The following is a 26,831-nucleotide window of genomic DNA, read 5'->3' as shown; positions in this document are numbered from 1 at the left end:
ATGCACCGTATGTATTCTAATATACGATGAACCTGAATATAAGACAATCCCCCCCACCCCAATAATTAAATTATATAAATGGAAAATTTATAAATGTGTTATAGTTTTCCAGGCATAAAACCTAAGAATTGAAGGGTTGTCTTGAATCCCCACCCCACCAGCTACAGGAGGAAAAGCACTGGCTGGAGCGGCTGGGGGTCAGGTGGCTGCCTTGCCCTTTGCCCCACCCACTTCTTCCCCCTGCAATCTTCCTGCCCCCCCAGCCACCTTGAATCCCCAATTCCAGCTCTCCCCAGCCTCTGCACCTCCCCCTTCCTCCCACTCTGCCTCTTCCCCCCCACCCAACTTCCCAACCTCTGCCTCTTCTCCCCAAACAACCCTCAGTCCCTGCCCCTTGTGCCCCTGTTCTCTGTATTTTTGGCTTCTTCCCCTCAACATCCCTCTTTCCCCTGCTTACTGTCAGATGTTGCTGGAGCTGCTCCACCCTGAAGCATGGCCCATGGAAACTGAGCCTTTGCCTGGCCATGAAGCTGTGTTGGCACTACTGATTGGCTGGGCAGGGGAAGGTGTTTGCACGTGCTTCAATCCCAGGAAAGAACCCAGCCCACCCCAGAGCCAGCTGTGTCTGACACTAGGGGGGAAGGGAGAAGTTCAGCGGAGCAGAAGTTGCATGGGGAGGGCATCAGGAGGCTGCTATGCATGCCAAATTCCTGTTCTGTTACAGGTGTAGACCAGTATTTATGCACATAAACCAGTACACAGGCCATGTCTGTACCTGGCCTCTAAATATGAGGGGCTCCCCCACCCCCATGCTGACTGGGGGAGAGCCTCATTATATATTTAAGTAAATACAGTATCTAACTAATAACAAGAGGTTCCTGTAGACATGCTAGGGGGCTGCTCCGACGCACTGTAATTACAGCATATTGGAGCAGACTCAATTCATCAAGTCTGATGGAGCTTGCTAATTAGCCAGTCTCCACATCTCGTGCATCAGTGTCCCCATGCTTCAGAATGGTGGCAGAGGTGCTTTAAAGTTCATTCAATGAGCTTTAAACCACCCCCACCACCATTTTAAAGCATGGACACTGATACACTGAGGGCATTTTAATTACAGCAACTCTCAGAGCCGCTCTAATTAAAAGCACCCCTCCCCTCCCCCAGAGCATGTGTAAAAATGCTGAAAAATAATACCAAAAACAATATTTAAATGTCAACATGTGTATTTTTATGTATATAGGATTTTATAAAATGGCATTATGCAAACAAGAAAAATTAATAGCTAAATATGGTTTAAAAATATTAAAAATTATTTTTAAGAAGTCCTGTATATAAGAAATAGGTTGATGCAAGCTTTCCTTATCCAGTAAAATCAATACTTGAAGTCTGAATCAGAACAACTTTTAAATAAATTTATTCAAACACAGGGAAGATAGCTACTCCATTGCTGAGCAGACAAAACATGCAAAATGATTTTTTTTCTGTTTATGCTGTGAGAACCTTCAAGTGGCTGGGTACACTGGCTTCCTAGCTGTTTTTTCCTAAGCAAGCAGTTAAAAAGAAAAAGGAGACATGGATGTTGCCCTCAGTATTTTATAAATATCAGTGGCTTTGTAGTCATTCCTTTACGTATAGATCAACAGTACTTGCATAATTGGTAATTTCAGAATTGCCTGAGTGTACCAGAGATGAATAGCACATTATTTTCTACTGATTCTTTGAATCTGCATATGTAAAAATTAAATGGATTTTGTCTCTCATTTTCATAACACTAAATCAGACTACTCTTTTCCATATTTTATGGATTCAGTTCATGGCATGAGACTCAGAGCAATGTAAAAATTTCAATTTCATGGATTGCTTTGGTATACTGATTGTAAGGCTCTGTCCTTAATAATACTTGTTCTAACACACACACTACTGCTACTGGAAAAAAACAACTTCTTTTTAAGTAGTACTATTAGCTTCCTACATTGTGAAGCTGAATAGTGACTAAGTGGCCTCAACTGTAATGCTGTATGGTTGAACATCACACAGAGGCCAGTACATAAGACCTATAATTTAGGTATTTGGTCATTGTAGTTACGAGTAAAATTTAGTTGAACTGATTAGACTGACCCTGGTCTTCAGTTACTGGTTTGGAATATGAAGTAGGAACCTTCATTAAGCTAGATGGCTGAGTATCCTAGGTAACTTTATTTAGTGAAGAGTTTCCATGTAAGTTTGCTAAAGTATAGATAATATTTTTAGATTTGTTTTATGTCAAGATTTTTTAACAATTCTTTGGAATATTACATCCAATTGGTCAATTCTCCATATAAAGAACCTAATTACCTGGGGGGTGTCTTACAATCAGGGCCATCTTATATTCAAGTAAATGTGATACTTCTTATTCAAATGACTGCTCTAACCTATCCTTGTGGTAGGTCTTCATCAGTATGTTTGCCCAATATGGGCCATGTGTTCATGGTTTAGGAATTACTGGAATGGCAAATCTATTCACAAATATAGTCCAGACATTGTGATTCACTTTACATGTATTGTGAAGTTTTGACCCTGAAAACTAATGAATATGCTAACTTTAAAGTTTGACTGCAATGGGGATGCCTCTGATAGCATTGAAGCAAATCTGTAAGCATACAGTAAATTATATACTGTATATACTATACGAATTCAATTACAGCATACTTTGCCTGGTAGATTGAAAGCTCCTGATGAATTTTGCATACCAAGAAATTTAGTAAAGAGTGGTCCAGCTCCTGCTGCCCAGGAAATTATTACTACTTACACTTTCATACTTACCTCTTGAAATTCACCCCTGTATACTGAACCAGCACAAAATATAAGATACCTTTTCACTCTTACTAATATCAAAATTAAGCTTAATTTGGACATGGGTAGACTGCAAATCCTGTACTTGTCCCGTGCACAAGAGTTTAAATTTCAACATACTACATACTCTTCAGTGCATATAACACAAATACATGGATTAAAATGAAATGCAGATTCCCCAAAGGGGGCCAATTTCTCTTCTAACAATGTGCAATAAAAGGCAAATTCTGAAATATTAAGAAAGCTAGTATTTAATAATCAGTCATTCAACCATTCAAGTATATTTCTAAGGTCTCACTCTAGGACAATTAGCAGGGATATTTTAACATGTTTTATAAAAGCTACCCTAAAAATAATTTAAAGTGAAAGGCCCAATCCTGCCTTTTGAGAACAATTTTGCTATTTACTCTAATGGAAGGAAGACTGAAACAAAGAACATTCCAAATGCAATAAAAAGCATAAAGCATAAAGCTCAGTAAAAAGTACAAGGCAAAGAATGGAATAGTGCACTGTGGTTTTATTGATGGCAGCAATAACAATTTGCTTCTTTCATCTGTAAAAAGTACTTTGCTTCAAACAACTAGAACTTTTAAAAAGTCTCTTTTGCGTGGTCATTTCTGAGTTTGTCCTGATCACGCCAGCCTTCTGTATTGCATCTTATTCCTTAGGAAAAGTCAGTTCTTCTAGATGTCTTGAGCAACATGGGGCTGTCAGTGAGACAGTGACTTTTCTTCTGACAAAACTGCTAAATGAAAAGATAAGACATGTAATCAACCAACATCTCTGCCTTTTGTGCAATGATCACTTTACCCCTATTTTTCAGCCAAAAGAGTACATATAGATGCTCAGTGTTAGGGTGGTGCTGTAGCCATGATGGTCCAGGAATTATGCAAAAGGCAAGCTTTTAAATGCAAAACATTTTTCTTCAGCTGGCCTGAGGAATGCCTTGCATTAGAAAGCTTGTCTAACTTTATTCCAACTATACACTTGATCCAATAAAAGATATCACCCCCCACAAAATATGCCTATCATATCTTAAACTGCATTTATAGGGAAATACCATATTTACTCAAATATAAAAGATGACCTTCCAATAATTAAATGAAAAATGTCTGTTTAATGTAATTTTCCAGGTATAGAATTTAATTACTGGAGGTTTGCCTTGAATTTGTTCCCCTTCCACTCATATAGAAGGGAAAATAAATTTTGGAGGGGGGGGTTCAGGTGGCCCACTTGTCCTTTGTCACCCAACTTTTTCTCCCTGCAGCTACTGCCAGACCCTACTCTCCCTGAGCGCACTGAAGTGATGACCAAATCTGTAATAATAATAGACTTAGTCTGTCTGTCAGGAGCATTCTAATTGGTTGACTCAGCAGCCAATCACAATGCTTACTGAATCAACCAGCGTGCTCTGAACAGACAGAATAAGCGGTGTTACAGGCAGTCCTCAACTTACGACTTTGAGTTGCAACGAATGTCACTTACGATTATAAATTGACACCTCTTTCTGACGTTCCAACGTGGGTTTCATCTTTACGACAATTGATACTACATGTAGCTGCTAAGTGATGGAAGGGGAGTGAAAAGGGGCATGGTGGGGCAGATCAACGCCCCCCACGGTGAGGGAGGGACTGGGATAAGCGCTGCCCAGCCAGAGCTGGGTAGGCGTGCGGGGGGGGGGGTTGGCAGCTCCTGGCACTGCATGCTGGTAGCTCAACCATCAGTTCCCACTGGTGCTCCCACCGCTAGTCCAGGCCGGCATAGCGTGCCCCCCAATCTGCGCGGGGGGAGGGCGGGGCCAGGGCTGCATTGGACTGCGCTCCGGGCAGGTGGCAGGGGTGTATGTGTATAAATAACCAAAAACATTTTGGGAGTAAACTATTTAAATGAACCCAAGTCCCATTTTCAAATAATTGGTCAAGCATTTAGGAACTTAAATCTTTTAGCATTTAATAAATCTTAATCTAAGGGCATGGCAAACATGTGCAGCAACTATTATGATCTGTTACATCTGCATGAGTTTCTGGCAACGCAAGTGAACTAAATCACCCTAACTTTGATTCTGAATGAAACAGGGTTAAACCTGGGAGGTACTGTTATGTTTATATTGTTACATGAAACTTGCAAACATAACAGTTGTATCATCATGGCATGTATCAGTATCCTTTGATAGCAATACAATTGTTACACCTTTCTAAACTCTGATTTGCTTTTGCAAATGGGATGTAGGCATTAAAAAATTACCTATCTTTTAAAGCTTCAAAGATTTAAAAAAATTTTAATATAATTTCAGCATGCTATTTAATGCTTCTACAGAAGCTGTTTAATGCTTGTACAAAATTAAACTGTACATAAAATGCATAAAGAATACAAACTACTTCCTTGAGGAGCAATAACTAACCAACCGTGTAGGGTTAGGGAGAAACATAGAAAGGCAAATTAAGTTGAAGCTATCCCTCAATGAGTTTCTTACATTTACCTTTAATGAAACTTCTAAATGGAACAATTATCAGTTTTCACTCCCTGCCAAAACAGTATCAAATTATGCTTTTCAGATGAAATGCCACCCCATTAAAAGTTATAAGAAGCAACAGAAAGAAAGAAATCTATTTCTAGCCTCTGTACCTCTGATGTCATCCACAAACAGGACAACATTTAAAGCCTTTCACCTATTATATTAGATCAAGCTCACACAGCCCTTTCATTGTTCAATGGATTTATCAGCAAACCTCACTGCACTGCAGAGACCAGGAGGAATAAATTTGAAGACTTACCTGGAAATATTACAAAATATATAAGCTTAAATATGAGCATTCACTGATCTCATATAAATACTACATTTATTTGATTCTAAGATGAGGTTTTTCCCCACCATTGAACATGAGGAAAAAAGCCCATCCCAGAATCAAGTAGGAGGCCAGTTAGGGGCAGGAGAGGAGAAAGGCAGCTGCTGTGGCTCAGGCTTCAGCCCCTACCCAGGGTCGATGCCATACCCGCAGCTGCTGTCTGCCCACCCCAGCATCACCAGCTCACTCCTGCAGCCTTTTCTCCACATGCACGCACACCCAGGCTCTGTTCTCTCACCTGACCCTCTCCCTCCCCTTACCCTTTCTCCACGCTGCTAGGCTCTCCAACTCAGTCCCATAGCAGCGGTACACAGCATGACTGGATGCTGGAGGCATGCTTAGTGCCCCAGGATAGAACAGGGTGAAGCCTACCAATGTGGATCAAAGGTTAAAGCGCTGGAGGAGGGTGCACAGGAGGGGGAAGTTGGGGGGGGAATAAGGAGCAGATGCTGCAGGGGGCAGATGTGGCAGAGGGACAGGCACAAGCAGCATGGGCAAGCTGCTTGACCTCCCCACATCACCTGCTTCCCCACTGGCTGCCTCTTGCAGCAGTGGGAGGGATTTATTAGAGGCAACCCTCCAATAATTAGATACTATATATGGAAAAATTACAAGAAATTAATACATTTTCCATGCATAGAATCTAATTATTGTAGAGGGTTGTCTTAAAATCAGAAACATTTCAGACTTGAGTAAATATGGTAAATCTCCCCCCTAATTAATGAATTCACTCAGCCAAATAATTAAGTGTGATTTGGTTTTAAGTAATTCATTTTTGGTGTAAAAGTGGATCATATTTTATTATATTTCATATTATATTCTTACTCATAATTATTTTTGTTTGGTATTGAAACCTTATCTGCTACGTTTTATATTTTAAACAGTGTATAGTTAATCATAATTCTTGATGTTTCCCCTTATAACAGGCAAAAAGAACAAGTCAATTTTTTTCATCTTGATATCAGTCAGTCTGCTAATTACGTTGTCTCATGGTCAATTGCTGTCAATGGCAAAGAATATTAGATGCTCATAATCCCCATTATGCTTGATATTTGTTTTGCATGGATGCAAATACAAAATACCATCTTGTATTAAGACTGATAATGTTAGCCAAGTTTTTAACAGACTTTAAGCTGCCAGTGGCCATATTCTGCATTTGGCCAATAACCCCAGTTTTGAATGACAAATAGCTACTGGAAGTATCTTCCTTGAGCAGATTTTCAAGTAAATAGCTTCTGGGCAGAAATAAGGGAGAGAAAATATCTCATTTCTTGAGCTGAGAAATGGTGTTTTAAATTGTGAGGATGAAAAATAGCAAGAGTTTTAAACATACTAGGAAAATTAATTAAAGATGTCATTTAAAAAATAAATACTTTTTGAAAAATTGTACTCAACCTCACAAGATGTTTTCAAAATTGCTCCTGATTTTCTTTTAAAATCAAGTATAGAGTTTTAAAAATATATATTAACTCCTAGAGTGCATTTTGTTGTACAGTTTACACCTAAATGTAGCCATCTCCCACGAGAACTGCATTTGGCATTTTAGAAAAGTGTTAAGTAGATGGTGTTTGTCACACTTGATCAGAACAACTAATCATTTAAACCAATATCCTGTCTCTCTCTCTCTAGCAAGTAAGAGAGTCTTCCAAAGAAGGGTACAGCAAATCCAGTGAGAGCAATTATAGAATAACCTACCTACTAGAAAATTTTACTCTTAACTCTCATCATTCAGTAATTTGCTCATCTTAAAATAAGGGGGTTATTAGCCCCATTAAGAAAGACCTGATTCAAATACCCTGGTCCTCTAGGACTTCTAAGTGGCACTTTTAAGCACTTTATTCAATAAATAGAATTCTATTTCAACTTACACATCAGCCACAAAAATATTAAAGTGTCTACTTTTGTTAGTCACCCCCATTTTTGCCGGTAACAACTGCTAGATAACTAAACTCAGCCTAGTGTACATGCTCAATTAATTTCAAATGGCTGCCCAGACTTCTGAACTCTACTAGAACTCTAGAATGCACCTAGCCTCTGCGCAAGCCTCATTCTTTAGACATCCAAAAACCAGCTGAAGCTGGGTAGAAGTAGGAGACCGACACTCAAATATTTTTCACAATAACCTTAAGAGTACTCTTCCAGAAAGTGCGAGGAGATTTTTATCTCCCCCCTCCTCAGCTACAGGAGTGCTAAAACCATAGTTCCCTAACCACAACAGGTAATGAGCGCAGCAGGGCTGAGGACATCTTCCATTGCTCTTGTTGAAGCTGGTCTACTTCATGGAAGAATACAAGAGTCAAACAGGGAGCGAGCAGGATGGAACCTGACTATAGTCCAGGGAAGAGGACACCTCTGTGGGAGGAAAGAAGTCATGAGATCTGCTTCCTGCTCCAACATGCTTTTTATGCATTTTGCACTAAATAGTTATTGGATGAAATATGCAAGCAACATAGAAGTCAAATCCTTAGGCCTCAAAAACACTAGAAAATAAAACTTGCGGTGGTGCTAAAACTCGTATATGTAGAGCTATGTGGAAGATGCGGAGAAATACCAATAAAGCTACTTGCAAAAGCCAACTAAGTACTTGCTTAGTAAAACTAATTACTCAAAATTCAGGTGCAAGGCAAAGAGATGTAGTATCAATACTTACAAAAGATGGTGCGACTTAAGTAAGCTCTCTTTGTCCATGACAGACATTTGATCAACATTTAAAGATTTAAAATATTTTCTAGGTCCAAGAATAGGAGGAATGTAAACAGGCAGAAAATACTTGATGACCAGGGACCCTGGTATTCTCTGATTTTTAAAAAAATGCCATTTTTGGATTTAAAAAAGGAACCCAAAGTCCACATTTCCCTATGATTAAAATGAAACACCTGTGTGCGTGTGTGTGTGTATTGGTGGCATTTCATTTTAATTATGGAAATGTGGATTTTGGGTTACTTTTTTAATTAAAAAATTGGGAACTTTTTTTAATCAGAGAAAACCAGAATCCCTGTGGAAGACTCAAGAGTTCACTGTTTTATTCTTTTAACTGACTAATATTATGCTTGCTTGCTTTTTTGAGATTGTGTGGTTTCTTTTAAATTAGTGTAAATGCCAGACACATTTTCCAGGGATGATGAGTCATCTGAACATTTAAAATGCTAAATTAATAAATTATAGCTGCAAACAATGGTGAACATTTATGGAAGCTTCAAACAATGGTGAAGATTTTAGACCCTGCTTTATGCTGAAATTGGGCAGCCATTCACTAACTAGATAAGGACAAAGTTGTCTCCAAACGCAGGAGTTGTGGGCTCTCTTGTAGGGATTAGTAAGTCTTGAAGAAACTGAAGTCTGGACTCTTAGATGAAGGTAGGCAAGACTGAAATCAGTGTTATGGGCCCATGTATCTGAAGGGAGAATTTGACCTTATGGGCAAGAAATGAAGGAAAAGATATCTGGCTAAGAAAGAAAAACCTGAAAGTAAACAGAAGGAATCCAGGGGAAGGCTGTTTTCTTCATATATGCGCATATAAAGCACTTATCAACACAAACATGTCAAGCAAGAATGATCATCCACCATGAGCAGTTTTTCAAAAGCATAACTGGCGGGGCACGGGGTTTGTTTCAGTTTTTTCTATTTTTCCTGTAGGATACTGTCAATCATTTCTTCCAACACATATTATAAAGACAGAAACCTATTCCATCCTCTATAATGTATTTCAGTATTCCCAAGAGTATATGGAACAAAAATTCCAAAATATGGTTTAATACATCTAGTTGCAAGAAATTATTTCTGAATTAGACAGCAACTAGAAAAGTTAAAAGACTATGTATTATTCTGTTCTATTAATCAACTTGATAAAATACTATAAAAATAAAAAACTTCTGAAGATAGAATAGTTATTAAATCAATTAATTTTAAAAAGTCAACAACACAAAATACATATACTGAGCTGTAAAAATATCTACGTGGTAAGCACTGAATTTTGACCTCATGTCTTATAATTAGGGATCTACCTACATTGTGCTGGAAGTGTGCTGCACAGAGACTCCTTTAATCTTGCTCTTTTTGTTGCACTCCCTTCCCCACCAGCAACTGGCCATGGGAACTTGATGGCCCTGCCATTCATGACTGGCCAGGAGGCAAAAACCTTTATTTTAAACAGGCCACAGTTTTTGCCTCCTGCTGCTTGTTACTGATTGGCTGGAAGGCAAAACCTGTGGCATATATAAAACTGTGTATTTTACCTCCCAACCGATCAGGAGTTAACAGTGAGGCTGCCAGGGCCCCACTCCCAAATCAGAAGCTAAGGGAGATTGGGGGAGCATGTATGGTGAAAAGAGCAAGGAACCACTGCGCAGCACACTTCTGGCATGATTTAGGTAGATCCCTACTTAAAATACCTCTCAAGAATTCCATGATTCCAACATAAAGCAGGCTATATCATGCACAGCAAAAGCTTTGTTATCCAGCACCCATGGTGAATGGGGGGTGCTGGATAACAAAATATGCCGGTTAAGTGAGAGGCTCGAACAGATGTCTTTACCTGTTCAGGCCACCACCCCTCCTGTTGCATCGCTGCCCCTCCTGCAGGCTCAGAGGCTCAGTGAGGGGGACCCGGCGCAAGCTGCAGGCCATGGGGGCTCAGCAAAACCAGAAGTGCCATGGTGGGCACTTCCAGTTTCGCTTTCACCTCACAACCGGCATGCCGGTTAATAAACCATTCTGGCTTGTAAGGTGCCGGTTAAGGCAGCTTTTACTGTATTATTGTTTGTTTATTAAATTTTTTATGAGAAACACCCATTTTTGATGAACTCTGACCTGTAAAACTGTGCCTCTATAAATTACTGTATTTTATTTCATTTCTTCAATCTATTCATTAATGTAGTGTGGTAGAACTCAAGGCATTGACAAAGTTCCAATAACACATCGCGTAAAGATTTTCCTTTCCTTTAACTTAGTAACAGTAAGGTACGGACCCATTCAACATAATTCGTTGAAATCAAAACCACAAATAATATTTTCCTACAACATATTTACCTTTATATTTCCTATATTCAGTTTCTAGCCCTTGGGGGTTGATAAAATTGTTGGGTAGGTCTTGTAGACCGTCTTGGTTGACCATCACCTCCTCTGCGGAACTCTAGAGTTTGTTCATAAGTTTCTTCTTCCTCCTGTAGGTAAACAAAATTATTTTAAATGCACAAGTATGTTATTACATTAAACACAAACAAAACTGCTGTTTTGCACTGATCATCACTTAAGGAAACAACCACTGACATCAAAACTCCTACATTAGTCTACTTTATCAAAATTAAGAAATTAGATAAATAGCTCCTATTTAGACAAAAAAAGTAAATCAGATAAATAGCTCCCATCTACTAGACAGACAAGTCTCAATACTGGAGATCACAAGTAGGAGAAAAAGCAGAAAAGTATAATTAAACTGGAATAGTATCAAAACTTTCATCATGAATGTTAGACTCCCATACATAATAATGCAAAAGTGTTCTATTTATTGTAATAAACTGCTTAATGTTAAGAATTTAAGCAATCTCCACTGGGTAAACTTACTGCTTAATGTTACTTACTCTAATTCTGATAAGGACCAAGATGGCGTAAGTTAGGAGACAATTAGCAGCAAATGAATTTGCCTCGGGGGGGGTGTGGGGGTGCGTGTGCACGTGCACACACACATACATACTTGCACAAATACAAACATACACAAACTTTAAATTAAAATTTTAAAACAGGCATGTCAGGCTCTTATTCAGTGCCTGGAAATTTAAGTTACTGCCATAACCCGAGTGTGATTTGTCCAGGGTTTTAGTCCAATGCCCATAATTAATCTCATAGTTAAATTACAATGGGCTATAAGAATTCCTTCAGTCCAGTGAAATTTGTGATTAGTGCTTATAAAACTTCTGAAAAAAAAAATTAATTAAAAGGCAAAAATGCTGGTGATGAGTAGGTAAGGGGAGAGGATGTCTGAGGGATTTAAGCTCTCCCAGCTTTTTTATGTGATGATATAGCCCTTCTTCCCTTCAACTTCTTAGTGCAGACAACCCCCACTTAGCACTGTTAACTAGTTCCCAAAACACCGGAGCGTTAAGAGAAATAGTGTTAAGGGAAACCAAGTTTTTGACGAACCAAAATGGTGACCGTGAGCGTTATAATGAAATTCGCTGAGCACTAAGTGGAATTGGGTATCAATGTAAAACGAGCATTATAGCAAAATAGTGCTAAGTGAAGCAGCGTTACGTGGAGGTTGCCTGTACCCAACTTTAGTAATATTTAACTTTTAGCAGGGCATATTTTTAATTATTTTTGCTTCAACTTTTATATTACAGATTAAATAAATGCCTTGGACATTACACACATTCATAAAAATGCACAGAATGAGTAGGGTATAATAAGTTCCTTCCGATCCAAATATAAATCTAGGGTGCCACTCTTCACGAAGAGTTGCCTACTTGGCTTAATATCGTAGGCTTTTCCTGGTCCAAGATCTGGATATTATCAGGGTTTCACCATTTACACAAACCTCCCCCACAAATAGAAATTCTTTTCCCAATGTGATACAAACAACAAATTGAAGGAGGATAACATTGGCAAATACATCAACAAAGGTTGGAAAAATCAACCCTAAAGAGATGAGACACGAGCAAAATGTGAATGAGATTAAAAGTCGGAAAATTCAAGCTATGAAATCTGGGAAGAATTCAGTAATACAGATCTGAGGCAGGAGATGACAGAGAGGCAGGCTAAGAGAGCCCAACTGGCAATAGTGGACTGTAAATTAACTATGAGTTTGCCAGATATAGTAATAATAAAAATAGCCTTTGTATAAAACAGAGGCATCAAGTAATGGCAAAGAGAAGTATTTACATCTAGAATATTGCATTCAGTCTGAGGCACCTTAATACAAGAAAGCTAGTGACAAATTACAGTGAATTTTGAGAAGAGCAACAAAAATGATTAAGGAGCTGGAGACGCTTATTTATGAAGGAAGATTAAAATACCTAAATATATAGTTTGGTTAATAGGCAAAAAGTTAGCTGTCTACATTATTTAAAGGTGTAACACTAAGGATAAGAATTCTTTTTTTCAGTTTACTCAAAAGGCTATAACCAGGAGAAACAGAACCTCCAAAAAAGAGGAAGATATAAGATGAATATCAGAAATCATTCCCTAATCACAAGATCTATTAAATATCATCCAACTGAAAGTGGTAGAGACGATTATTTTTAGGATGGGTTGGAAGACTGAACTGGAATGGAAGAGGTACTAGAAACTGTATTTGAAGAAAATCCTGCTCTGCAGACTGGCAGCATGGCTTCACTATTCATTTATAAGTCTGGTCCTATGATGCCTTAAAGAAGAATATACTATGGTACAAACAAAGGGCATTCAACAAAACTTCTGCACTGAAAAGCAGAATAATGAGATTCTGAAAAGTTGTACTCTGAGATGCCTAAACAACATCTGATCTGAGCATTTATATATTCTTACCCCAACTGATGAGGGGCTATTTTTGGTTGATCCTAACTCAGTCTGGCATCATCCATGTCAAGCCAACAGGAGGGAAACCTGAAGAGCTGATTTCAGAACTAAACTGAATGATCCATAAGTTATTTTAGAAATAGTTATTTTAATTTTTCTTTTCCTTCTTAGTGTTCTAGCTCTTAAGATGAAGGTTCCTTTTGTACAGATTAGACAGAGCTAAATTTCCAGAAACACAAATGAACCTGATTATCCTATAAGTGGAAGAATTGTCTAATATAACAATTCAAGAGATGAAGGATATAAAGCACATACAGAGAATCTAAATCTTACAAATTTACCTTATTCAAAGGCTGAGTACTACTGAGTTCTGGGATAAGAACTAATTCCAAACAGTGCACACGCATCTTACAACACTACCATAACATCCTTAAAAAAAAAAACCCAGCAACAACCCCCCCCCCAAAAAAACAAACCCAGCATGAAGGTAGGTTGGAAAGGGTTAAATATTTTAATGTCTTTCACAACAAAAAGTACTCAAAATGTTTTGAAATGACACATCCAATAACTTTGCACATTAATTTTAGTAAGAGCAGAAGGACAAACGTAGGAATGTGGAGTGGGAGAGGAAAAGGTAGTTATTTTCATCATTTGAATACCTGCTTCTATTTTATCTACAAGACAAACTACTGAAGTTATCCGATTAGTTCTATTAAAAGAAACACTGCCTTGAGTAAACGATAGCACACAACCGAAAGCTGAGAAAGTCAACAGTCATTGGACAACCTTGTGTCTTAGCCAAAAATTACTGAAGAATATACGTTGGAAACTAAGGATCTGTATATCTTGCCTTCTGGTACCTGTACACATCGAAGGTTTACATATTTTTCAGTTCATTTTTGCAAAGATTCTGGATAATTTTGCTGTTCACAAAAGATCTGCAACAGTGGCTGCATTCAGGACATACAGAACAGAGCCAGAATAGGAGATTTCATTGAAGATAAATCTGTCAGTGTTCAAGATTGGGTTTTTGGTTTAAGATACTTTGATGTAATTCTACTCTGAAGTATTTTCAGCTCTTAACAGATCCTTTACACCAGTCTTGTGGTTAGGTCTGAGGATTAGGAATCATGAGGTTCAGGTTCTAATTCTGCCAGAAGCTTTTTTTTGGACTTTGGATAAGGTCACTTAAAAAGTCTAGTACCTTAGTTTTCTCATTTCCAAAAATGAGATAAAAATGCTTGCTTACCAAAAAAGGGTATAATTATCAATTAATTAAGGAAGTTTTTTGTAGTTTCTTCCTTCCATATTGAAAATGTTTCTAAAGTACTTCCCTCTAGTGCCCCCTTTTTTATTTTGGGTAAAGTGCACGTCCCAGAGGCATAAGAGTGGGGGGCACGCACCCCCAGAAGGGAAACCCCGAAAGTAAAGATTACTTGCCTGCTTTAGGGTTACGGACTCCAGAAGAGAGATGCCGACAAGAGAAGCCCGCACGGTTCATCAGCTGCACCTATATATAGCTGGGGCTGGTGGGTGATGTCACAGATGATCACTGGCCAGCTAGGATAAAAGCTGGCACCAGCTGGGAAGTGGCAAGAGCAAGAGAGGCAGCAGAGGCTGTGGATGCTCTCCATGTGCCTGCACAACAAAGGAAGCACCAATTGGGCAGGGACGCCCAGGCAGCAACAGCTGCTGAAGAACCTCATGCCAGTCACGGGCAGCACCAGCACATGGAAAGAGACCCTGCTCCAGGAAGAACACAGAGAAGATCTGAAAATGGAGAACACTCCCCACACCGGGCACGTATGGACTGGGTTGGGGGAAGGATAATTAGCCACAAGGCAGACACACAGGAAGCTCTCGATTAGGGCAGAGAGCAGAAATGCATCGAGGGACGCTAGGTACATGCTTCAGGGCAGAGCCAGTTAAGTAAGGCTGTCCAGCCTGATCTTTAGTTTTTATCATGCACCTGCCTTTTTTTTTCTTTCCTGTGCTGACTTCCCTTTCGTTTCTTATTAACCTGTGCCTGTTCCTCAGCTGTCTTTGGTTTTATCTTTCTTAGTACTTTGCTTGGCTATTCTTTGTTGAGGGGTCCAGGCAGCAGCCAGACACCTAGGACCACTCACAAGAAGCATCAGACATCTGGCAGATAGCAAGAGTGACCCGCAGGAGAGGAAAATAAGCAATGGACTCAGTCCATGAGAAGAAGATGATGATACGATACTTGGGAATGTGCAACAGGTAACAGTCATCAAGACCGGAGGGCCTCAAGATCAGGTGGCCCGCCGGAGGCTGGCATATGGAAGAGGTGTAGGGGAAGTGGAGCCCCACGAATATCCATCGGGACGACCAACCAACCTTGAGGGACCACCAACAGGGGACCCTACCACTGAAGAAACACTCAAAGTCGTGGCAGCCGAGTTCTGAGGTCCTCCCCAGGGTGATCGGAGTCCCTGTCAGAGGTTGCACGAAGCCTTCTTGTACCCATCACCAGGTGCCTGCACCAAGGCGGCGCATGAATGGGTACTCAAAGCAAGGCGGGCCAAGTGCAATATAGCAAAGACTAGTTCCTGACTCTTCATATCCTGCAGAATGGGGAGCAGAGCAGAAGCTCTGAGGAATCATTCTTGGAACAAGCATATCCATTGTGACACTGCAGTGCAGGACATATTCCTTCCACATTGGAGGAGTTAAGGGTTATGAACCTGTCTCTGGAATCTTGGAAGGATCCCTATGGTATCTGGCCTACCATAGGGCTTCTTACATTTCTGACAATATAGGACCGACTTTTTCCTCATAATACCCAAGTTTAAAGGTTTTTAACAATACCCATGCCTTGCCCATACACAATGCATGCATCTTTTCCCTTCTTTCACCTAACTACTTTTCTATGTCAAAGCACAGTTCAGTCTAATAAAGAATTGATTCCAAATAATGCACTATTATAAATCCTCATGACAGTCTAATACAATTCAACACATTTGTTTTACCGTACCAGGATTTCTCTTTTTGCCCTTTTTTTTTTTTTTTGTTAGCAACACATTTAAATTGTAACAACTCTTGCTAACCAGACAACAGTTGAGTGGGACCAAGGAAAATAAAGAAATGGAGAAAGTCGCATCCAAGAATCTGATTTGGACAAAACAAATGCAGCCTAACCAATGAAATCCTTTTTTCTTTTTTTTGCTAACCACTGAACAAAATGAATTAGCATTCAATGTAATTGTACCGTGTCTTTCAAGCATACCAAAATCTTGGTATGATAAGAACTATGAGACGCCTTAATTAAAATCACAGACCTGACTACTCTAAAACTACTTATTACTGTTGTCATACTCCTGTTCTTGCAAACAACCTTAACATATACCAGCACCAGTGTTTTTCTAAATTTGTAGATAAAGCTATCACATTAAAATATTTCAGTACCTAGCAATGCCCCTTTCAGTTATGTGGCACCAAACTATATGAACTACAGAATATTCTAAGATTTACATGATTACAGACATAATGAAACAATGTTTTATAATGTAACTGGACTTTAATACTGTCATTAAATTATCTGAATCTTGACATGGAAAACCATTTTATAGAAAAGCCTCCTGATTTTTGCAGTTCCCATTTTTTGTTACTGGGTGTTTCTCTCATGGAAGCGAGAGACTTGCAGAGGCACAAGTTAAAAGTTTACACGCCAGGATAGTAAAGCTCAATGCAATCTAAAATTTCTTACAATTCCCTGCCAAAGCCTTCAACTCGAAAATAAAACAACCAAACAAACAGTCCTTAAGGATGAAAAATTAATGCTGTCTGTAACTTCAAGATTCTCCAAAGCAGACAGGCTGAACTGCAAAGAATTATGGCTGATGGTTTAGCAATCTGTACTGGCTTTTCAGAAAACAGAACTGACTCAGCCATTTCATTTTCTTAACAGACAAAGTCAGCCCTGAAGTTATTCAGAAATTTCCTGTATCATGAAAAACAAGACATTTCCTAAAATTGTTGCTTTTTGTTGAAGAAAGAACCAGAAAGTAATTAATTTATAGAAAGAATTACCTTTCAAATCCATAATGGATAGAACCTCTTTTGTACAGCTAACAAGCACTTAAGATTTCAAACATTTAGGCACTTCATTGATCAGGTAAGACAAAAGAGAACACACAATATCTGGCCTGTATCAAATTTCTACTCCTTGATGTTGATGATTCTTTGATTCATATGCATGCCCCCCAGAGGCATGACTGATCAACCTACACTAAAACTAGAAATATGAGTGTGGCAAAATTTATTTTGCTGTCTTTCCTTTATACATTGAGTGAGGAGATTCAGGTGCATACATCCCACTTGAGTTATCTTTGTTACAATAGTGAAATGTGAAAAATCATATTCAACTAATTTGAAGCTTTCTATGTTAAGAAAGAAAGTTTTACAATAAATTTTAATGATGAAACAAGTTTTCCATTCAACAATCTATTTGGCTGCTCCTCTCTCCCTACATGTAGCTGGCACCAAGTCTTCACCTACATTCTCTCTGACTTGTATCTCTCTCTCTCCGCCTGTCTCTCTCGATAACTTCCCATCACCATCTAAGTCAGGGTGGGCAAAGTCCGTCCCATGGCAGACGGAAATTCCCAGAAGCCTCTGCTTATGTTGCCCGTTTCCATGGAGACCCCAGCATGGAGCAAGGGTTTCCATGGAGACTAGCTTCAGCAGCTCTGGCAAGGCAAGTGTGGCTGGATGGGGAGCTGCTCCCTGGTATGGGAGCACAGGCAGTGGATCGCAGCTCTGCCCAGGCACTGGCTCACACTGTCATCACTACAAGATCCCAGCCCTAGCCTTGGTGCAGCTCCCCATCCAACCATGCGCCCTGCCACCACTGCTGGGGCCGATCTCCATGGAAACCCTGGCCCCATGCTGTCACGGCCCCACCACTCTTGGGGTCTTCATGGAAACTGGCTATAGTGACGCAGGCAGGAACTGCTGGGAAATGGAGTCTAGCCACCAGCCAGATCTGCCATTTTATCCACCCCTGATCTAAGTTCTTTGCTTATGTCTTATGACTTGTTAAATCCATTTTTTGTTATGGTAAATTCTACATGACATTAAACTATAAAATCTAGCACTGACCAAAAGAACCAGTTTTTAGACCTTGTCTTCACTGAACAGTATTCCTTCTGATTTCTGTTTTCCCCATTTCCTTGAATACTACTCACCTTCTTCATCACAGTGTACTCCTCTATCCTCCTATGGCTACCAACCATGATCTCTTTTCCCCTCCAATTTTTTTCACTTTTGAAATTGCTGTTTATTCCTTCACTCTCCCTCTACACTCATACCCCTCTCTTAACTTTGTCTTTCTTCTCCTGGACTATCTATTCCTTGTGCCACCAACCCTAGCTCATTTCTAACAACCATTTTTCTTGTTCCTGCTACTAAGCAACGATAGAACAGGTTCTGGGATCAGATACATGACTATAAATTTACTGTCCTTTTGGTTATGTTCTATGGATTCCAAAAATCACAGCTTCTCCAATGTTACTCATGACTATGCTCACAAGTTATTGTTTGCCACTTATTACACGATCCTAGATCTTATTTTCTCTTTCCTACAGTTTTGTAGATGATCTTACTCATTTTTCCAAAGAAAAAGTACACATTATCTATTTCTCCTATTCACCCACCACTTCAAGAACATACTCTCCTCCTCCAATTTATCTACCCTTTACTAATATACTATTATATATATTTGTCTGCCACCATTCCTGCATGTCTTTCTATTTTCTTTGTCTTTGTACAATATAAGTTTATTGGGCAAGAGATCATGCTTGCCTCTGTGAATGTGTACAGACACTGGATTTCTTTTAAAAAAAAAACAAAAAACCTCTCCTGGGAGTGATTTAATTCTGTTTGTTCACAAGTTATTTTTCTCCTGAAGTGCCCATTTTTACCCTGGCAGAAAAATCCTGAACTTCTGTACACTCAGGGCTTTTCCTGGGACAATGTCTGTACATAGCCACTGCACATAGCATCTGGGCACCTTCTTCCTAGCCAAGACTTCTGAGAGCTAATATAATTAGTATTAAATACATATGAAAAGCTACATAAGTGTAAAGCAATTACAAAGCCCTCAGTTAAAAAAGCAAACAGAAATCACTACTGTTGGAACTATTTGGGATTAATATGACAGACAGACATCATTCCTTAACTTTTTACAACAGTTCACCTCTTCTGTATGGCAAAATAAATTATGCACAGCTATCATACAGTATTTGTACTTAGCCTGTGTGAGCGCCTACACATGAACAGTAAGGCTGCTCCAATGCGCTGTAATTACAGCGTGTTGAAGCATACTCTAATAATTGAGTCTGCTGGAGCATGGTAATTACCAGTCTCCAGCATCTTGTGTATCTGCACCTCTGTGTTTAAAAATGGGGGCAGAGGCACTTTATCGAAAGATCCCATCACCCCCAAAGCTTAGGTATAAACACCCAGTGGTTTTCCTGTATCAAAAGTTAGCATTTTAGGATGAAGCTTTCCATCTCTAAATGCCTACCCTAAAGGTATCGCATGAAATACTGCATGTGAAATATTGCTACCTAAACCATACCCCATAAGGAGATAGTTGTTTTACCATAAAGAAAACACCAAAAAGTTATAGGTTGGAAGGAAAGAAAGCTAAATTATACCTGAATTCTAATAAGGGCCTGAGTAAAATGCAACAGGCAAATAAAAAATTATAAGTTATCTATACTGTTTTAATAATTTCCAGTGATAATTAAGTGATAAAATAAATCTTAAATTTTTACATAAATATTAAGAGAAAAAACATCACGCAGGCTTCAGTCTGTTAATGTAACAGGCATATAGAATGTGACTGGTCACATCAACACCTCAGGAAGCTTCAAAATACAAACATTAATATAGTAAGGTACAAGATAGCATAGAAATGCCTGGGTACACAGCAAATTAGATCACCAGTTGCCAATCTGACTCATATTCATTAAGAGAGTAGTTTGGGGGAAATTAATTTATTTTTATAAGTACTAAAAGAGGTCTATCCAGACATCAGACAATCTAAAAACACCATTAACCAAATTTCAGGAATACCAAAATAATTCAGCAGAAGTTTAGCCAGACGGTCACCACAAAAATCCTTTCCAATCCTAAAACATTTGGGAAGCATAACCACACCAGTTTCCAAATTTCTAAAAAATAAACTGTTCAGTAGCATATTCAGACAGTTTTAGACTGGGAGAAACAGAAGCAAAAATTAAGCCCAGCTTCTATTAGACAGGTAGCCACAAAATCTGTCATTTATTGGTATCTTTGTTCAATCTCATCACAAAGGCAAGAGTTTAACCAGCATGGAGGCTGAAATATCAGGACACACACATAGGTTGCGCTTACAGATTCATATTTTATGGGTAGCTTGAGAAGTTTGCAACATAAACCTCCCTAGAAACTATACTGCAAGAAAATGATCTGTTTTTGTAACAACAGAGATTTCACAAAGACTCCCTCTAATTTCCACTCCTTCATATTTAAGTGAACATTCTTTCCTAAATTATTTAAACTTACACATGTATCGGTGACTTTTATTTATGTGCACATCATCTTCCACAATCCCTCACGGTCGAAGATGACCGTCTTCCACAACTGTCTTATCCGTGTGTCCAAATATGGCTGATGAGGCCCATCTGGGATTGACAGACTCTACTGCAGCTCAGATGCGTTTCTGTGTGGGGTGGGTGGTGCTGGATTTGGTCTGCGACACGCTGTTTCTGTCACTCTCACTTTTCCAACTTCTGTCGTTGTCATGAGGTTTCAAAGTACTGAAATCCCTGCAGCAGACTCTTCCTCCATTTGGGATGGTCCTGGGCTGTAGTCTCCCATGAGCAATGTTGCATTTTTTTCTAAGATAACTTTGAGGGTGTCCCTCAAGTGCTCTCTCTGCCCTCTTCTTGAGTGTACACCTTGGCTGAGCTGGAAGAATAAAACTTGCTTCAGAAGTCTGGAGTTGAACATCCAGATGATATGGCTGGCCCAACAAAGTTGATGTTGGATGATCATCACTTCAATATTCATGGTGTTTGCTTGCAGGAGGGCACTAGCGTTGGTGCATCTGTCTTCCCACTGGATTTGGAGGATTTGCCACAAGCAGCATTCATGGTACTTCCCTAACAACACATGTACATATGCACACACACACTTTGTAATTTCTGCTTTGTACAACAAAAGTCACACCCTTATTCAGCATCTGCTTCTGATTCCACAGTTTTACATATGCTGAATAGCACATGAATCAGTGAATACTCCCATTATTGTAGCTGCAAATATTTCTTGGATAAGATATTGTTCAGGATGAGTAAATGTCAATAGTAGGCCTTAAACTTGAATATCTTACACAATCCATTTATTTAAATTTTTACTTCTAGAACTTGTCACTATAAGAACTTTAAATAATTATTTTCTTCAAAGATATATAGTTGTAATTTTCAATCTCTCTGTACACATGCTAATTTATATATCACATCACCCATGCATATCTCTTGGTTCTTCAGTAGACTGATTAGATAAATATATTCCTAATTCTGACACCAAAATCTTGAATAACTTGCTGCCCCTTTTCAACATCACTACTATAATACATTGATAAGCTTTGTATACATTATTCTAAATGTGGGCTTACTTTCAGACGGTGGTGTCAGAAAACTGCAGTTACAAGGAATTAGAATCATAGGGCATTTGTATGTGCTTTGAAAAGCACCCAGCGCTGTGGCGTGTGCAGCTGTATAAGCAGCAAAATGCACGTCAGCACTGAGAAAATGGCAGCAGTGCATTTTTGAACTAAAACATATCGGAGGTGCTTTAGTTCAAAAGCACACCACTGCCATTTTCTGCACACTGATGCACGTTTCGCCACTTATACAATTGCACGTGGCGTAGTGCAGTTTGCATCAGCTCGTGTGCAGAGCAGACTTAATTAACTAAATCTGCTCTGAAGCAGCAGATCTCTGGCATGTCGTGGGCTGAAAAGGTATGTGTATAAATGCCTGCACAATCATAGAAAATTAGGACTGGAAGAGACTTCTGGAGGTCACCTAGTCCAACACCCTGCTCAAAGCAAAACCATCCTCAACTTGCTCAAAGCAGAACCATCCTCAACTAGATCATTCCAGTCAGGATTTTGTCAAGCCAGCCCTTAGAAAACCTCCAAGGATGGCGATTCCAGCATGTCTCTTGGTAGCTTGTTCCAGCCCTTCACCACCCCCCTAGTAAGAAAGCTTTCCCTAATATCCAACCTAAACCTCCCTTGCTGCAACTTGAATTACTAAAATATTTACTGCAAAAATCTTAACATAACTCCACTTCACTTAATGGGATAAAATGGAATTACTGTATGATCTTGTAAGATTTACTGATAAACTTCCTGAGACTTTAAACAATACCTACGTAATTACTGTGCATTAGCATTGTATGTAGGTCTAAGATAATTCACATCCATTTATAATGGCTCTACCTCCTCTAGCAAAGCAATCTTTCTACCTTACACTATTTTCTTATTATGCTACTACTTGAATGTACTCTTGGACTTTAAGTCCTATTTCTATTCTTTACAGTACAGGCTGTCATTTTATGTAGGCTATAGATTCAGTTCCTAACTTACCTGCTGTCTGAATATGCAATTCCATGAGAACCGCCAGTCATAAAATTGAGCTTTCTATTTATTCATTTTCTTTTTAAAAATCTTCATTCCTGTGTTTGTATTTCCTGTCCTTCTGCTGTGTTTCAGATAGAAACTTTTATACTCTCAAAAAGAACACTTACTTCATGAGAATTTCAGTAAAAAAAATGAGATTAAGTAATTATAAAGTTGAAATTTCAGAAGAGCATACAGATATGTCTTAACTCATTCCCCTCATACCCTAAGCCAGGGGTCAGCAATGTTTTTGGGCAGAGCGCCAAAAACACCTGCAACCTTGATTTGTAAAATGTTGGTGTGCCAGCAGTGGATGACAAGGGAACTGCAAGGGGTCTAATCCTCATTGTGTCAGCACAGCCCCAGCCCCTTCCTTGAGGCATGTGTGCCAAGTGAAATGCCTTCGCGTGCCACACTCAGGCACATGCCAGGGGTTGCCTATCCCTATCCTAAACCTTCCTAGTTTCTTTCCTCATGTAGATTTCATGAATTTTCCTTCCATGTACCATCTTTTAACAAAAACTATGCATAAAGGGCATGTCTATACATGAATTAATGTGCTTTTCCTAATGCGCATTAAATTTAGTACCTCCAATATGAGGTACTAAAATGTGCATTAAGTTGTGCTAATGCACAGTAGTGCAAGTACACACATCTTAGGTGATGCTTAATGTGCAGGATAGCAAATGTGCATTAAAACACATGTGTAGACATACCCACAAAGCATTAAATGTTCAAGTGAAATCCACATTCATTATGCCTGCTATTGTTTAAGCTTTTCAGTAATGATTTCATGGACTTCGTCATAACGTAAGTTATAAGTTTGCTTTCCTAAAAATGGCAACTAAATTAGTCATGCAAGATCTTTCCCCACTAGTTTTACCCCTAGTATGCTGTCAAAAGTCAAACAGCTTTATATTTACTTTTCTGGTCCTTTAATACAAAATCCTCTGATACATATATCTTCTGTGCATAGTAAAATATGAACCAAGTCATTACTTCTGTTAGTTCTAGCACTTTCCAACCACAAAACCACTTTCATTACCTCTCAAGTTAGGATTCTAAATTGATAAATATTATTAATATTGAAAAAATATAAAGCTACATATTTTTAGAGCATTTATATTCTCAGCAGAAAATTTGGTGCTAAAAGCATCAACAATTTTGTACATAACTATCATTTTTAAAAGATTCTCTGTTAGATCAGTATCCTGAATACAAAGTAGGAGACTATGTAATATCCAGCTGACAGGAGACTAATTATTTTTTCCCAAAAAGTAAATAACCTAAAAACAAAGACATAGAAACAAGTAGGAATAGAATCTCCATTAGACCTGAAAAAGTATATAATAACAAAGGACTTTGAATCAAGTACCAGGATACAGTAATATTTTGTTAAGTTAGCAGTCCCATGAATTTAGGATCCAACTCTACTACAGTAAACTTCCTAGAGGAGTGGTACCTTTTTGACCGGCAGGCCAGATTAGCAGTGCCCAGGCTGTCTGCAGGTCAGGTCTGACTCATGGTCCCAATCTGGCACAGGGAGGTTGCACCAGGTCCCTATCCAGCCTCACAGAGGGAGTTAGGGGACATCCTGGCTCCGACCTGGCCCCACAGGGGGAGGGGAGTGGTGTGGCCGAGCCGCATAGGGTAAAACGGCATGGCTCAGCTCAAACCCAGTTTTGCAGTGGGAAGGAGCCATGGTCCAGCCCCCTGGAGGGAAGGGGGCTTGACCCAGCCCCACAGAGTGGGGAAGGGAGCTTGAGTTAATCCCAGCCCAGCCTCACAGGGGGGAAAGGGGCATGGTCCAGCCCCATCCAGCCTGGGAAGAGAGGCATGAACTGGCTCATCCAGCCATTGGAGTGTAGGGAGCAAGAGTGGCCTGGCTCCAACCCACTGCACAGGATTTAGGAATTTGGCTGTGGGAGAGGGAAGCTGTATTTATTGCCACTGCTCCCCCACCACCAAATTTCCTGATCCATGGGAACCCCTGGATATCTATTGCTCTGTAGGCCAGATGTTGAGCACCCCTTCACTACAGTAATTATTCTGCCATGAGAGAATCAGTCCCCTAAAAAATTAAAACATGGAAGTTATATGTTTGTAAATGCAAATTATAGTCAATGGCACAAAAGCTTAAAAACTAATTGCAATCTTCACAAGTATTTAATCCTGCAAGATGTCATAATATTCTCAAGGCAAAAAATCTTTACTTTTGTGATTTCCTCATAAATATCTATTTACCTTTATCATTGCACTTTTGTAACCACAGAGTTGCCTTGATATGTTAGTTAATAGAAAAAATATCTCTTCCTTCTGCTAAAATGAATGTTTTTTGTACTGAGTTTTTAAAAACTTTTAAAGGTAACTATAATATTGACAACCCAATATTTAATAGCTTTTAAGTAAAAAAAGCAGTCCTCTCAGATACCACTTCTTTGCAAAAAGCAATTTGCTAATTAAGATGCAATGCAGATTCTCTCTCATCTCAACAGAAATAGTATTTAAGTTGTATTATATAGCACACTGCATTTGTCTTTAAAATACAGCTACTACCTTCAGGAGGAGAAAAAAAAACAATATATGCTTAGAATGTTAAATCAAAATGGTAACGGCTTACAATCCAGCCAAGGTGAAAAACTGAAGTCAGCCTGACTTCAATACCTGGGAAATTATTAGTGAAAACCATGAAAGAGTCTATTTGTATCTGAAGAATGAGAAGGTGACCGCTAACCTCCAGCATGGACTTGTTAGGGGGGGGGTGGGGGGGGGAGGGGGGAAAAAAAAAAAAAAAAAAATCAATCAAACCAATCTGATTTCCTTTTTGACAGAGTAGTCAGTTTGATGAATAATAGGAAAAATGTACATGCAGTATAACATAACATAACTACCTCAGCAGTTATAGGATAAATACATGATCTGCTCAATATAACAGCACAATGAAGCCAGTCCGAATTTGTTACCAATTCTTTATATCACAATAATCAGTTACCTATAACCATCTTGAGCATCAACCACTCTTGGGCATAGCATAGCATCTTTCACCCAACAGTCTACTTCATAACCTAACTACAACTCCATGTAATCTGATAAATAATGAGCCATAAGGTTTGCTATTACAGTAGGGATTCTCAACCAGGGAGCCACAAGATCCTTTAAAAGGTCCCCTGAAGTATGAGGAGGCAAGCAAGGTATACAGAAGTGAGCAACAAGCATAGGGTCAGGCTCATTCCTGCTTGACCTCTTCCCCTCTATAAGATGCTAAGCACAGCTTTGTCCCTGTTCAGAGGCTCCTTCCTTTACGCAACCTGCCTGGACAGTGCTAGAAAGTAAACCCTGCAATAAATTAGTTTTTGAAATGGGGTGCTACTTATTCCACAAAAAAGTGTGGAGGGATGCCCTGAGTCTAAAAAAGGTTAAGAACCACTGTGTATGAGAAGCCCCTCAAAGCAAGAAAACTAGCCTAAGTGAAGAATGAAAAACTTAGCACAAGCAGTTCCTGTAAAAAGTGCACAGTCCCAAGACTTAAACAGATTACATCTGTCCTTTGGTTAGACTTTTTTCCATATTTGTACATGGCATTTTTATAAAATGGAGGAACATGGCTGGACATGGGGTGCTCAATCTCCAGCCCACAAGCCAGATCCTTGGGAAGCCATGTCATCCAGCTTGCTGGATTTCCCCAAGGGTCCAGAAATTTTTGGCAGTGTTAATTGCCACTCCTCAGCTGGCATTTCCAGATCTTTGAGGAGTCTTGTAGGCCAAATAACATAGCCCTGTATGCCAGATTGTGCCAATACAAGGCTAGATCCAGACACACCAGGGTAGCCCGGCACAGTACCAGATACAGATACTTGGGGTTGGTCCAGGGTGCAGACATATCGGGACAGATGGTATTAGTCTGTCCCATAGCTGCATGTGGGCACAGGGATGGGCCAGGTGCTAGATCAAACCCATGGACCAACCC

The 26,831-nt window shown here is 39.3% G+C and overlaps 1 protein-coding gene across 4 annotated transcripts in view; it reads right to left on the bottom strand.

The window, feature by feature from the left end:
- Positions 1-3,067: 3,067 nt before the first annotated feature.
- Positions 3,068-26,831, bottom strand: part of TDRD3 (tudor domain containing 3) — a 184,706-nt gene continuing 160,942 nt past the window's right edge. For 3 of the 4 annotated variants that reach the window (XM_019524776.1, XM_019524777.1, XM_019524775.1), the window contains exons 12-13: positions 10,708-10,841; positions 3,068-3,577 (exon numbers count right to left, since the gene is read on the bottom strand). In XM_019524776.1, the coding sequence (XP_019380321.1) occupies positions 10,725-10,841 (117 nt within the window). In that variant the 3' untranslated portion in view covers positions 3,068-3,577; positions 10,708-10,724. The remainder of the gene's footprint in view (positions 3,578-10,707; positions 10,842-26,831) is intronic. The other variant, XM_019524774.1, reaches the window with a different exon arrangement.

This window comes from Gavialis gangeticus, unplaced genomic scaffold, assembly GCF_001723915.1.
Source record: "Gavialis gangeticus isolate Ggan-Ray unplaced genomic scaffold, GavGan_comp1, whole genome shotgun sequence".
NCBI lineage: Eukaryota > Metazoa > Chordata > Crocodylia > Gavialidae > Gavialis > Gavialis gangeticus.
Note: the sequence above shows the minus strand (reverse complement) of the source record. Positions and strands in the feature narration are given on the sequence as shown.